Here is a 15507-nt window from a genome sequence, read left to right as displayed (position 1 = left end):
AAAGAAGCTAGAGATGTAAAAATCTAGATGCTGTTTGTTCAGTCTTCAAACACTTGAAACCCAGATACTTCTGTATCAACATTAGAAAAAAGCCCTCAATAACTAAAAATCTGCTGGTCTTGAAATTCAAGTGGTCCTCAAAATAAAACTTTATCTTGGGAGAACTGTTTACTTATTACACCTGGCAACACCATTGTGTGAGTACATGAAGATACACTAGTTGGAGGCAAAAGAAAATTCCATTCCTTGACCCTTTCCCTAATTTTCACTTAGTGCACGCGTGCACCCAAACAAACTATACAACAGTCTAATGTGATTTTAAAAATCATTTTATGGAACGAAAATTGGAAGGACACATACCACATGTTAGTGGTAATCTCTGATTTTGCCCTGTGATTTTCATTTTCTAAGTTTTTTTTGCATAGGGCCTGACTTTCAAGTTTAATTTTTGTAAAAACATTCTAATCAGAGAAACATTCTATCTTCGTGAAACCTGAGTGTCCTAGTGAAACTTTCATATGGTATTACTTCCTATATTCATCTTGTAATTGTTTGCTTGTTTCCCTAGTAAAGTCGAAGCAATTTTCTGATAGTTTTGTTTTTCTTCCATCTCTACTCTCCAACTGGCCAGCTACTGCTTAGCACACAGAATTTTTTGCATTTGTTGTATAACTGAATTACTGTTTTGAACAATGACCCCAACAAAGGCCAACCATTTTGGAAACCTATTGCCAAATTTTGTTCCTTGTGCCAGTTTAATGAGACACTCTCAGCAATCATTATTTGCCACACCAGGAAATGAGTTTTATAATCTCATTTCCCTTTCCCTATCATCTAGCATTCTCTGTAATGTTATGATCTGAAGGAGACACCAGGCACATATATGTATTTTAACACCAATTTCTCAGAATGTTTTTCTTTTTTTATCTGTTTGAGCAGCTGTTGTATACATGACCTGCTGCAGTCTGGTCGTTCTGCACCATCAGAAAGTGCTTAGCAGCCACATCATCCAATCCTGGCAATCTCCTGTTTTATAGCTAACAATCAGCAGACTTTGTAACTCAAATTTATTAACTCACCCCGTTTGCAGAATGTTCGAAATAGAAAAATTCAAGGGAAGGATATGCTCAAGTTAGTATTTTGCATTATTTTGGAAACAAGTTATTCTCAAGGTAAAATGGAAAAATGTTAAATGAGATGTGGAAAAGATACAGAATTAGAAAGTATTCCTGCTTCTCAAGATTTGAACGTTTACAGTGTTATTAAGTTCCATGTTCACATCCATCTTAAAATTTAAGAAAGATTATTTAAAACTATGGTATATACATACAATAGAATATTATGGATTTAGAAAGGAATGAAATCCCGATACATGCCGCAATATGGATGAACCTTGAAAAGATTATGCTAAGTGAAACGGACAGACACAAAAGCACAAATATTGTATAATTTCACTTACATGAGATACCTAGGATAGACAAATTCATAGAGACAGAAAATAGAATAACAGTTGCTGAGGGTTGAAGGAAGAGTTCCTGGGAATGGGGAGTTGTTATTTAATGGGTACAGAGGATCTGTTTGGGATGAGAAAAGGGGTCTAGAAATGAATGGTGATACTGTACAACATTGTGAGTGTACTTAATGCCACTGAATTGTACACCTAAAATCGTTAAACTGGTAAATTTTAGGATATATATTTTTACCACAATGAAAAATATAATGGCGGATAAAAAATTATTTAAAGCTAATATGCTACAAGCAAATTATTACAAATTACAACTCTTAACTCTTAAGTAATATTGTTACTTCAGCATCTTCTAGAAAGTAGTATCTGGCATAATGAAATATGAGGATATAAAGTAATAATTACTTTAGTATTTAACCCATTTCCCATTTGCCCAAGAATACTCACCGGCAGCACTTATGGCTGCCACATTTACCCCGAGATAACTTGTGGATTATAGTCCTAATCTTACCCCTAAAGTTTACCATGAAATATCTTGCTTTTATTATTATTTTCCCATTCCTCTAGTATATCGATAGTCTTTGGAAACAAATGAAATCATTCAATTTAGAGCATTCTGATTTTAGTAGTGGTATTTCCATTTACAAAATATAGTAATTCTTGATCGCTGGAAATATCAGATCCTAGATGTTCTACTTTGTGTTGTTCTGTGCTTTGAAATTTACCACACACAAAAAAATTATTGAATACTGATTGTCATATACATTTGTTACATTAAGATTAGAGACAAGTTGTTTAGAAAGAACTCCAAGCAGTTTTTATAACTCATTTTCACATTGAAAACCAGATTTGCTTCAGCCTAAAATTAACACTAGCAGTGAGCTGCATTTTTTTCCTAAACAGGAAATGGGTTAACAATAAATGAAAATGGGTTTTATACCGGTACTGGCCATTTAAGCCAGATTAGAGAAAGTAAGGTAAACCTATTATGTTCACTGACTGGCATATTCTTACCTAAAATCTTCTGTGATTCAAACTATTGTACTGTTTCACTTAGCTTAGTTCATTTGTATGACATTATTAGTGTTTACCAATATCTGATTCTCCACACACATATAGCGCACAGAAGATGACATTCTTCTAAGCCCCTTTAAAGTAAGGGAGAATTTTGTGAATTAGTTCTGGCCAATGCGCTTAACCCTAAGTGATGACTGTCATTTCTGCTCCTAAGCTTACAAGCCCTGATGTACTATCACATCAACCAAGAAGGCTTGTTTCAGATAATGTTTCAGATAACGCAGCTACAGGTTGATAAATTCTGTCAGACTCGTCATTGTGTTGCTTCATGGGAAGCAGTGGCCAGAGGGAGCCCCAAACCAGCAAAAGACTTTACAATGACCACAGAATAAACAGCTGAAATTCTGGAGTCATTTGTTAATACAGCATAAGTATAACCTATCCTGACAAATATATCATTGGTAACAGAAGTTGGATACTGCTCAAAGAACCAAAAAATGTGTGGCATTAACTTAGAGGTTGGATGGCATACACAGAAAACTAAAATTGGAGGCTAGAAACATGTCACTTCACATTATGCAGGGGTTCTACAACAATAAGTATATCAAAACAGAACATATCCTTTTGGTGGGAGCAACCTCCAGACCTGACAGCACTTCTAAAGAGTCTAGTCTTGGAAAATAAAACTGCCTGGATGGGATTTGGGGGCCATATCTCTTGAAAAGGGAGTCACTGTAGAAATAAGAGTGAGCTGAGTATTTGGTGACCAGATGGTGGATTGTGTACTCACATATCCATTCTCCTTTTTTTCTGAACCCTTGGGGACTTATTCTTTCCTACCTATACTACCCATCCCTACTCACAATTAGGCAGAGACATGTGACTGCTTCTGGCCAATGGGTGAATGACATTTCCAAGATGAAAAATTTAATTGCTGGTGCAAAACCTTTTAATGCTCACTTTCCCTATCATAGTGGGGAGGCTTGGTGTTGAAATGGTAGAGCCACAAGACATTCAGCCTGGATTAGAGTCATCAATTGCCTTTACAGATTGCCCAGACTCACACTGGACTTTGGGTGAGAAAGAAACTTTTGTTGTGTTAAGCCACAGGAATGTGGAGTTGTTTGTTACTGTAGCATAACTGACCTACCTATATACATATGGATATGCAAGCATTTTGGATATTTCTGCTTGAGTACAACTTTTAAAATGTATGAAAATGGTCTTGAGGGGGTTCACAAACCTCTTAAATTACATACAAAAATCTAGTGCATATATTTTTCTGAGAAGATACATGTCAAGATTTTTCTTCCCAGCTTCCATATTGCCATTAGCAAGAGTGAAAAGAGGGCCCCCAAATTAAAACTTTCCTCTCCCCTCAACACTCATAGCTTCCCTTTGGGACTATCAGGACTCATATCATAAAACCTTTATCCCTAGAACATCCTGCATCCCCTGGACCTTGAATTTCCATATGGCTCTGTACGTAATGTTGCTTAATTTTCCTCCATATCATTTACCATTTATCTTTTCTTTACTTTTCACTTCTTAGAATGTCTATTTCCTCACTTCCTAGAGTGATTTCTGTCTCTTGCGTTCGGTGCTGTATCCACAACGCCTGTCCCATAGCAGGTATTCAATAAATACTTATTAAACTGAACAAATGAAAGATGGTCTGCAACTTTCACCATAATCTCAAAGAGCTACATGACCCCAAAATTGTTAAATAAAAACAAACAGGTAGACAAAATATTTCCTAATGAATTATTCTGCCTAAATAACTCAAAATATTTTTAGAAACATTTGAAAGGATGAAGACTCATCCATGGTAGATACTGAAATCTGAGTAAAGTGGCCCATTGTATTTTACTCTGAAATAAGGAATTTCTAAAATATGAAGGATATTTTGAATACAGCTAAGTAAATACAGTGTTGATAGATAACATATTCTGTCAATAATGTGCATAGCAGAAACTCCAGGACAAATCTTGAAACAAATAAGAATTTAATATTTATTATGCATATTTATACAGAAACATTAAAATAATGCTCAATAAGTTACATAGCCATTTTCTAAAAACACTGCAAAAAAAAAGTAGAGATAAAACAGTAGGAATGATATATTAACCAATGTTACTAAAAATTTAAAATATAGTCATCTATCTTTTAAACAGATTTGAATTGATGATTTCTATATGAACCAAACATTTTAAATATCTAAAAATAGTCTGTCTTAAAGTACTAGATATATTTAAAGGCTCAGTTTTATTGCACATATCTAGTTTAGGCTTACTTATCAGGTAACATGCAGACAAATTAAGAATGTGAATTTAAGAAAGGCAGGCAGGATGTTGCTTTATACTACAAAAATTAGATGAAGGGGATACATGTCACAGCTTAATCTTCAGGAAATTTTTTTAAGCTGTTGTATAAAATCACTGAGTAAAATCATCACATATGCGAGCTAAGAACTATTAAATATTATATAGCCTAAAAGCTCTGTTGGCTCATTTAAAATAAGAAAACAGGTATCAACTAACTACTCTTAGAACCAACACCAACTATCACTATCCTTAGCCACCCAAAAAGGTGGTTTTCATATCCATTTTGAAAACACTAAATGACAATCAAATATAGGCATATACTTGGTTCTGTCAAAAATATTCACAGAATTGGCACATAATCAAAATTTTATTATTTTAAACATGGAAAAACTAGGGGAAACTGTGATTAGACATACCCTGTAAACCAGTTCTAAATAAAGCTAGTGAAACTTCTCTGGGTTACTTTTTAAATTCATTTGGCCAAACACTGTGGTCATTATTTGAGGATCTGTAAACATTCTTACTTATTTGTACTGTTTCCTGAGGTCATCTGGAAACTATTGTTATTACAGTAGCTTCATAATTTCATACCCCTGCAAATGTGCTTTGGAAATATTCTAAATAAAAACAAAAATTTAAATGCAGACCCATGTGTAACTTAATATACTTTCCCTATTACAAAAGCTATCTTTAGGAAATCCTTAGGTATCAAAATAAAGTTTACTCCATTACCAGCAGGCCCAGAAAAGCATTTATAAACTCTAGGCCCTAAAAAAGTAGATTCTAGAGTAAGCTCATTTAACATGAAATGAAAATAAAAATAAAAGTATCTTATGTATATGTTAGTTCTGGGATAATGTCTAAAACTTATATAGGCCTCTCCATTTTAAAACATGTTGAAATAGTGTCAGCACAGTGCCAGATCCATAGCAGGCATCCCATAATATATACTTAATGAATAAATGTGAAGTTAAGCATAAAAACTATTGCAGTACTTTAGTACTGAGGTAATGTTCTGAAGCTACATTATATTGCTCACTCAATGAAAAATCAGTTTTAATAAATAAAGCTTAAAAGATCTATTTGATAAATACAGCACTGATGTATTTCCTGGCATCCTTTTAATGAAAACAGGTACTAGGCACTTTCCTTGATTTTTGCCCTCACCCATCTATCACTCACCATCTCTGACCTTAACTGTGGAAGAGATAAGCCAAAAGAAAAGAATGCTGATTTCTTTCTCTTCTTTCTCCTTTTCTCTCTTTCTCTCTCTCCCTCCCTTTCCCTGCTCCTTTTTCATCTGTCCATCCAACAATGAAACAAGAAGCAGGTGACTATTCAATGAAAAGTGCATGCCTCTTAATGGTATCTTTTCTAGGAGAAAAATGAGGACTTAATATTTACATTTGGGGGAGAGGGATGGTAATTGTCACTACCCAGATGGCTTAGATTTAACTAATAATTTTCAAAAAAAATTCACTGTTTTGGTACTGAAATCATCAGTGTTAATGGATTACAATTAAACAACAAACACTATTTAAACACTGTTTAAACGACCTTTTATAGGACAATCTGAATTTGCAAACTTTCCACCTTTTCACTATTAAAAATCAAGAAAAATACTACTATTGAAATTGCAACAGCTTATAAATAGAATTTGTACCATGACATTTAAAAATTCTGCATTTTGTATAGTATTACCATCTTTAACACTATTCACAATTCTGTTCATCCATATAGCAAAAGGCAGCACTGGTAACCTTGGATACTGTTATATGTACTTATATGTTAAAAAGTGTCAGAGTCTTGCTTAAATATCCCCACAATTATCTCCAGTCACTATTCTCGTCCTTCCTACCCAAGAGGAGAATTAACTGGGACTAGACACTTATCCAGCATCTGCCTGTAGTATCATTCATTGGCACTAATGATTAGGATGCCTGAACCATGCAGTTATGTATTTTGATACAATACGGTGATACTGAAGTAGCCATTATTATTTAAAATTTAAGCCTAAGAAAGAGTAATAGTAGTGTGCCAAGTTTTGACAGCTTAATAATTTGTATTCTACAGGTAAAAATGATTTTTGCTATTATGTAATTATTTAAAAAGAAAATCAGAAATGCCAACTTTATGTCCCATTGAAGTTAAACAAACTTGCACTTATTAATGATGCTTGTTAAAGAGAAAGTGATCTCAAAACCCTAAAACCATGATTAGTATTTACTGATCTACAGAACTAGATATTTCCCTATTGAGTATAATAAGAATATAATTTTCTATCATTTACAAATTTAATTTGGTAATTTATATTTCATAGGTACTCTATGGTCTCATATGGATTAACGATTTACTTCTATTTACCAATTCTACATGTTATAATTATCTATAATTCTATTTCGACCTTGACTAATCACTTGCAAACTATCCTTAACTCCACCATGAGTAGATTACAAATAATGTTAATGTCAATATTTCTGTAGTTCTCAAAATCTCAAAGCAGTAAGCTAATCAATATACCATTTGTAAACCCTTATTACTGAAGTTACAGTGATACCTTTATATGTGGCTGAATCATACAAAATATGACAAAGTCACTATGTCTATTGTGTAAGTATATGTGATAGCAGTGTTTCCCACATATCAGTATACCACTGGATAGCCCTGAGATGATTTTAAGTGGAGTGCTACATGGATGAACAATTTTTCTTTAACAGTTATGTATTTATTTTGATACTTATTAGAAAAAAATACAACTAGCACATAACATGTGGAATATGCTCAAAATAGGGCTATTAAAAAAGGCTAAAAATAAGGTTAAAAATCAGTAAACAATGGCACAGGAGATATAGATATATACATACATATGAGATCAGAAAGGTGATATATGACTCACACTGGGAAACACTGTTTTAAGGAATGATCTGATTTAGCCAGCATCATTTCTGAATGTTTGTAATAATAAACCACATCATAAAGGGTTTTCCTCTACTACTATAAATTTGGGTTTTGATCCAGGACAAATATTTTTTTTAGAACATGAGTTTACATTCATTTTAAGAACATAAGAGCATTGAGTAAATTTAATTTACTTTAAAAGGGTTCACCAAAATGGTAAAAATGTTCAGGAGCATTTGAGGGACATGCTAGTCCTATGGACAAGACTGCAAAGGCACATTCATATTATGGTTATCACTGCAGCATTTAAATAAAAGTGATCTAAGTAATCATTACCCTTAAAATTAAAATACTCTTTCATAAAAAAGAAGGTACGCTTGTGCACTAAGTGCTCTTGATTCCGGAACCACCTGCACATAAGTGTCGCTAACATGGACCCACTGGCCTGCAGATTCACTATCAGGTTCTTTCAAACCTAATAAAACAAAAATAAGTATAATTTTACAATAAGTGTGTTCTTACTCTACATTATAAGCAATAACACATTCATCACAAACTACAGTTACCTAATACTAGATCTTATTGCATTAAGTGTGTTTCTTCTTGGGTTAAACATGTTCCTAAACGAACTCTTTCAAAGCATTGATAGTATCATTTTACTTTAAATATCTAGTGCAATATTATATAGCCTTGTAAATATTTATTATTGGAGGAAAAAAATCATTTTCAATAAAAGTAAAAAGAGAAAAAAAAGTTAGCTTGCTGATCCATAAGCAAAGTCAGCAAATTTTCAACTCTCACTATTCTGAGGACATAGTATATCTTTAAAAACTTTTGCTATTAAATAAAATGCTGCTTCACTGCAATACATGATGACTCGACACCTTGGAAAAAAATGTGTTAACTCATATCACCTACATGAGTATAGACTTATGATATTTAAGATTCTTTAAGATTATCTTAGAACTCTTAAATATATTTCTAACAACATTAACAAAATGAATCCACTCGAGTTATCCATGAAATAACTGACCTCTAACAGGAAAGGAAAAATAAATTAATTTGTTTTTAAGAATAACATAAACTCAGGATAGCTTACCAGGTACATTTTTCTTTCCAGTGATATGTTCCAATAATTTCCTGGAAGGTGTTCTGACTTTCACATATGCGGTGTAGTGACCTCCTCTCATTGAGCCACTGTGTTCCACTATGCCATACAGACCATAGAGAACTTTCTCTCCCACATTTACATTCTTTAGGACAAAAAAACAAAAAACCGAATTAGTAATATTTAGGACAAAAAAACAAAAAACCAAATTAGTAATATTTAGTGAAATACTGTAAGGAAAATGAAGTCAAAATGTATGTCCTACTTAACATAAGAGAAATGCATATAAACTACACTAAGATACTTTTCCATATCTATTAGACTGGCAAAATGTAAAAGCCTAATAACATCCTCTGTTGGCTAAGCTGTGGGGGAAAAAGTACATGTGAGAATGCAAAGTGGTACAACCCTTATGCTGGATCTCATGTTATCTAGCTAAATTACATATATATTCCTCATGGATTTTTCAATCCTATTTCTAGGATTCTATCTCACAGATACATAAGCAAAATGTAAAAAGACATGCAACAGACTACAAATTGCATGATTATTTGTAATATCAAAAAACTGGAATAGAGTAGACCCGAATGTCTATAATTGGAGACTGGTTGAATAAACTTTGACACATCCATACAATAGAGTATTGTGCTGCTTGAAAAATAGGGTGCAGACTATTTCTAAGTACTGCTATGAAATAATCCCCAGGATATAATGGAAAGAATAAGGTATCAAAAAGGATACATATTGTAAGCTATGATTATTTAAGAGGGGAGAAGCATATAAACATACCTATCTGTTTAGATTTTTAAAAAGCAATAAAATAAGCCATAAGTTTTAAACAATGGTTATCTATAAAGGGAAGGAAGAAATAGATGGAACAGACATGGAGAAAAATTACAATTGTTTGAATTTACCTCGTTTTGTAGATTTGATACATTTTATGCAATTATTCCCTGACAAGAAAAAGTTCATCACTCTCAAAACAGTATTACAAGAAGTATTAAAGGGACTTAAGAAAAAAAAGTCAAAATATGAATAATAAAATGGCAATAACTACATACCTATTAATAATTACTTTAAATGTAAATGGATTAAATGCTCTAATCAAAAGACATAGGGTGGGAGTCTGGTCAAGATAGCAGAGTAGGTAAATACAAGGTGCTTGCCTTTTCTCACAACCATATCAAAATTACAACTAAACTACAGAATAGCTATCATGAGGAGTCGCCTGATGTCTAGCTGAACAGAAGTTCTACAACTGGAGACACACAAAAGAGGCCACCTTGAGACTGGTAGGAGAGGCAGAGATGCAGAATGGGCTGGTGCCACTGCTGAGTAGGGCAGTTGAGAATCGAGAGAAATATCTCGAAGGCGGTGATACCCCCGGAAGAGCATGGGGTCCTGGCCCCACACTGGGCTTTCCCCAGTGCTAGGAGGAAAAGTCCCCATAACTTCTGGCTGTGAAAACCAGCTGAGATTATGGCTAAGTGAGATGGAGGGCTGAGGGAACTGCAGACTTTCCTTTTAAGGGGCCGGCGCACAGGCTCACTCTCTCTGAGCTCCAGTGCTGGGGCAGCATCTGGAAAGGTGCCAGGGACTTATGGGGAGGAACTGAGTTGTCTTACTTTAGGACGAGGGCTGGAGGGGCAGCTTTCTCCCAGACGTAAGTGCTGGCACAGGACACTGTTCCTTTGTTGAGCCCTGCCCAGCTAGGCTTGCAGACCAAGGCAGGCACCATATCTGAATCTCCATCAACCAGGTTAACACTGGTTGCCCTGCCCTGATAATTCCCTGAGACATCACCACTGTGTATTTTCCATAAAAATGGCCTGTCTTAGCTCATGCTGCAGACTTTTCTAAAATCTCTCAAAGGTTCACAGAACCTAAGCAAGCAGCATCTGGCCTCGACGTGCCCTGTACCTCTTGCTGAGCAGCCCCAAGCCTGGCACTAGCAGCAGCCGGCCTCAGTTTGCAGCTTGGCCTTTCAAGGGACTTCTAAGACCAGCATGAGTGTTGGCCATCTGTGGATTGCTTGGTGGCCCATGCCAGATGGCCTCGGGCAGGGCACAGGCTGCACCTGAACTTGGCCTGTGGCAAGGCCCCTCCCAGGAGGACAAAACACCCAAAAGGCAAACAGGGCAGGCACCAGAGCCCTGCTAAAGCAAATCCTGCTCTGTAGGGTCAGCCCCTGCACAACAGCTCCTCTACTGGTCACAGCCAGTCATCGCAACCAACCAGCCCCAGGGTCAATACCTCCTACTGATGAGCAAATAGCAACCAAAGCCCAACTACAACAGGAGGGCATGCACAACCCATACAAGGGATATACCTGGAGCACCCGGCTCAAGTGACCAGGGAAGACTGTGCCACTGAGACCCACAGCATGCCTACTATATAAGGCCACTCTACTAAGACTGGGAGACATAGCAGCCCTACCTAATACATAGAAACAAACACAAGTAGGCAGCCAAAATGGGAAGACAAAGAAACATGTCCCAAATCAAATAATAGAACAAAGCTCCAGAAAAAGAAATAAGCAAAATGAAGACAAGCAATCTACTAAATGCAGAGTTTAAAACACTGGTTATAAGGATGCTCAATGAACCTAGGGGAGCTCAGTGAGAACTTTAACAAAGAGATGGAAAACATAAAAATGGAGATAGAAAACATAAAAAGAACTAGTTAGAAATGAAGACTACAATATCTGAAATGAAGAATAACTTAGGAGGAATTAACAGTAGATAAGATGAAGCGGAGGATCGAATCAGCAATTTAGAAAATAAGGTAGCAGAAAACACCCAATCAGAACAGCAATAAGAAAAAAGAATCCAAAATAATGAGGACAATTTATGGGACCTCTGGGACAACATCAAGCCTAACAACATTTGCATCATAGGGATATCAGAAGGAGAAGATCAAGAGCAAAGAATTGAAAACCTATTTCAAGAAATGGTGGAAAACTTTGCTAACTTGGTGAAGGAAATAGACAAACAAGCCCAGGAAGCATAGAGAGTCCCAAACAAGATGAACCCAAAGAGGCCAAAACCAAGACACGTCATAATTAAAATGCCAAAGGTTAAAGACAGAGGGAAACTTAAAAGCAGCAAGAGAAAAGCAATTAGTTACCAACAAGGGAGCTTTCATAAGACTTTCAGTTGATTTCTCAACAGAAGCCTTACAAGCCAAAAGGGACTGGCATGAAATACTCAAAGTAATGACAAGCAAGGACCTACAACCAAGATTACTCTACCTAGCAAAGCTATCACTAAGAATCAAAGGAGAGATAAAGGGCTTCCCAGACAATAAAATGCTAAAGGAGTTCATCATCACCAAGTCAGTATTACAGGAAATGTTAGAGGGACTTCTTCAAGAAGGAAAAAAAATAAAAATTGTGAATAATAAAATGGCAATAACTACATATCTAGCAGCAACTACTTTAAATGTAAGTGTATTAAATGCTCCATTGAAAAGATAGGGTGACTGGGTAAGAAAAGACCCTTACATATGCTGCCTTCAAGAGACTCATTTCAGATCGAAAGACACATAAAGACTGAAAGTAAAGGGATGAAAAAAGATGTTTCATGAAAATGGAAACAAACAAAAAAACTGGGGTAGCAATACTGATACCAGACAAAACAGATTTTAAAACAAAGAGACAAAGAATAAGATAGACTTTGTAACAAAAGACAAAGAAGGACCCAGTTACCCAGTTATCTCACTTCTGGGTATTATCTGAAGAAACCCAAAACACTGCTTTGAAGGGACATGTGAATCCATATATTCACTGCAGCATTATGTACAGTAGCCAAGATATGGAGGCATCCTGGGTGTCCATCAATGGATGAATGGAAGAAGTGGTACAGATATACAATGGAATATTACTCAGCCATAAAAAAGAATGAAATCTTGCCATCTGCAACAACATGGATCGATCTAGAGGGTATTGTGCTGAGTGGAGTAAGTCAGACAGAGAAAGACAAATGTCATATGTGGAATCTAGAGAGCAGGATAAACAACAGAAACAAGCTCATAGATAGAACATTCTGATGGTTGTCAGATTGGGGGGTGGAAGAATTAGTGAAGGGGGATTAAGAGGTACAAATTGGTAGTTACAAAATAGTCATGAGGTTATAGAGTATAGCACAGAGAATATGGTAATATTGTAATAACTATGTATGGTGTCAGAAGGGTACTGGATTAATCGGGGTGATCATTTTATATAAATGTCATCACTGTGTTGTACACTTGAAACTAATATATTTTATGTCAATTATAATTGAAAAACATAAAAAATATAAAAATTTAAAAATATGTATAGGCAGATATAAAAAACATGTTTTATGTTGAGTATTCTAGCATTAAATAAAATATGGATTAGAAAAAAAATACATAGGGTGGTTGAATGGATAAGTAAACAAAAACCATACATATGCCACCTACCAGAGACCTACTTGAAATTAAAAGACACATACACACACTTGAAAATAAAGGGATGGAAAAGATATTTCATGCAAATGAAAAATAAGAAGCTGGGGTAATAATAATTATATCAGACAAAATAGGCCTTTAAAAAAAGGCTATAATAAGAGAAAAGAAGGACTCAGAAATTCCACTTTTGCGTATCTGAAGAAACCTAAAACACTAATTTGAAAAGACATGTGCAACTCTATGTTCATTGCAGCATTATTTACAATAGCCAGGATATGGAAGCAACCTAAGTGTCCATGAATAGACAAATGGATAAAGAAGATGTGGTACATATATACAATGGAATATTACTCAGCCATAAAAAGGAGTGAAATCTTGCCATTTGCTGGATTCTAAAGTGTATTACACTAAGTAAGGTAAGTCAAACAGAGGACAAATACCATATGATTTCACTTATGTGTGGAACTTAATAAAAAAAAATAAATGAACAAACAAAACAGAAACAAACTCATAAATAGAACAAACTGATGGTTGCCAGATGGAAGGGGGGTTGGGTGAATGGATAAAAAAGTAGAAGGGATTAAGATATGCAAATTGCTAGTTATAATAACAATCATGGGAAGTAAAATACAGCATTGGAAATATAGTCCATAATACTATAATAACTACATATGGTATCAGATGGGTACTAGATCTATGGGGGTGATTGCTTCGTAAGTTATAAATGTCTAATCACTTTGTTGTACACCCGAAACTAACATGTCAACTGTAATTTAAAAAATTGTTTTTTAAATAAGTGGATATTGTTTAAAGCTCCTAAAAAGTTTATGCAGTTATTAAACAAAATTGTAAAAATTTAAATTAAAAAAATAATTTCTAAAAATTTTAAATTTAAAAATTAAGCAAGTGAAGGATATATCCAGTTGGCAGTATAATCATTTGGATAGGAACCACTAGGGTCATGTCAAAAGAACCCAGGAGCCAACTTGAAGTGGCTTTCAGAAGTCAACTATAGACCCATTAGACTAATATATTACAACATGAATAAAAAGAAAAGTGTACTAAACTGAAACATATCCAATGTGTCTAAATCTATGAATTTATAATGCTAAATTAATTGATCACCGTTTGGGGATGCTAGTGAATTCATTCATTATTCTAAAAAATGGTTTGGTTCCCTCAAGGAAGACAAAGTCATCAGTTTCACTTACTTGTACAGTTGTTACATATAAGTACAAGCAATTATAAGCCAGTGTACTGTCTGTATCTAATTTTTAAAGTGTTAGCAATTTTAAAGTATCATACTCACCCAACCAGTATGCTGTCCTCAGTAGTGTACATGAAATGGAATAAGAATGCACTAGTATATATTGATTTATAAAAGAAAAAAACAAATGCTAAAACTACTGCCATTTAAGCATATCATTCACAAGGAACAGGAGAGGGCACAAAATCTGTTTACTTCTCTCAGCAACTATCTGCTTCCAGCAGCGCAGACAAGCAGCTCTAATCTTCATGACCACCAGGTCTCATGCTTTGCACATCTTTTCAGCTTTCCCTAAATCTATTCTCAAAGGACAAAAGTCATATTGTGTTACGTGTTCCACATGTTACTGATTTAACTTCACTACCTATAAAATTCCCTTTCAGAGAAGCTTAATTTAGAAAGAAAGAGAGAGACAGACAGACAGACAGACAAGAAAAGCATGGCATAATAAACATTCATAGGTTACTTTTAAGCATACAATTTACAAATCAATTAAATTACTTAATATACTGTACCTTACAAGTAGCAGAACAGAATGGTGCTAAATCAAGCATAAGTGGAAAATCTACATGTCTGTTTACTTTGCGAAGACTCAATCCAGCCTTAAAAAGACAAAAATAATTTTGTAATGCAAACAATCTAAATCATGTTTGTTAATTAAAATTAAAAGAATCCTAGAAGTTAGTTTTTTTCATAGATATAAAAAACATGACTAATGAATAGTTGAAAATTGATATAAGACTAAGTTTTTCATTAGGTTTCATAAACTTTTACTGCAAAGATCATTCGTTTATATGTGCATTTTTACCACAAACAATATGGGGATAATTACTTTCACTGTGGCTTTTCAACACTTAGAGAAAAAATAAATTCAATGTGATAAAAGCTCAGTTCCTGATACATGTGCTACCATGAAAGGTATTCAACTAGTGTCAGGAGCATATCCTAGGCCTGACTCAGTGACTGGTTAACAGTTACATTAACTCTAGGCAACTTCATC

The 15507-nt window shown here is 34.7% G+C and overlaps 1 protein-coding gene across 7 annotated transcripts in view; it reads right to left on the bottom strand.

The window, feature by feature from the left end:
• Window positions 1–4480: 4480 nt before the first annotated feature.
• The window catches only part of USP45 (ubiquitin specific peptidase 45), a 62861-nt gene continuing 51834 nt past the window's right edge, over window positions 4481–15507 (bottom strand). For 6 of the 7 annotated variants that reach the window (XM_039853018.1, XM_039853023.1, XM_039853021.1 and 3 more), the window contains 3 exons: window positions 15023–15109; window positions 8804–8957; window positions 4481–8179 (listed from right to left, as the gene is read on the bottom strand). In XM_039853018.1, coding sequence (XP_039708952.1) covers window positions 8049–8179; window positions 8804–8957; window positions 15023–15109 — 372 coding nt within the window. In that variant the 3' untranslated portion in view covers window positions 4481–8048. Of the gene's footprint in view, window positions 8180–8803; window positions 8958–15022; window positions 15110–15507 lie in introns of those variants that run through there. The other variant, XM_039853019.1, reaches the window with a different exon arrangement.

Source organism: Pteropus medius, unplaced genomic scaffold (assembly GCF_902729225.1).
Source record: "Pteropus medius unplaced genomic scaffold, Ma_sr-lr_union100, whole genome shotgun sequence".
NCBI lineage: Eukaryota > Metazoa > Chordata > Mammalia > Chiroptera > Pteropodidae > Pteropus > Pteropus medius.
The sequence above is the reverse complement of the archived record's forward strand: the minus strand, read 5'-3'. Positions and strand labels throughout refer to the sequence as shown.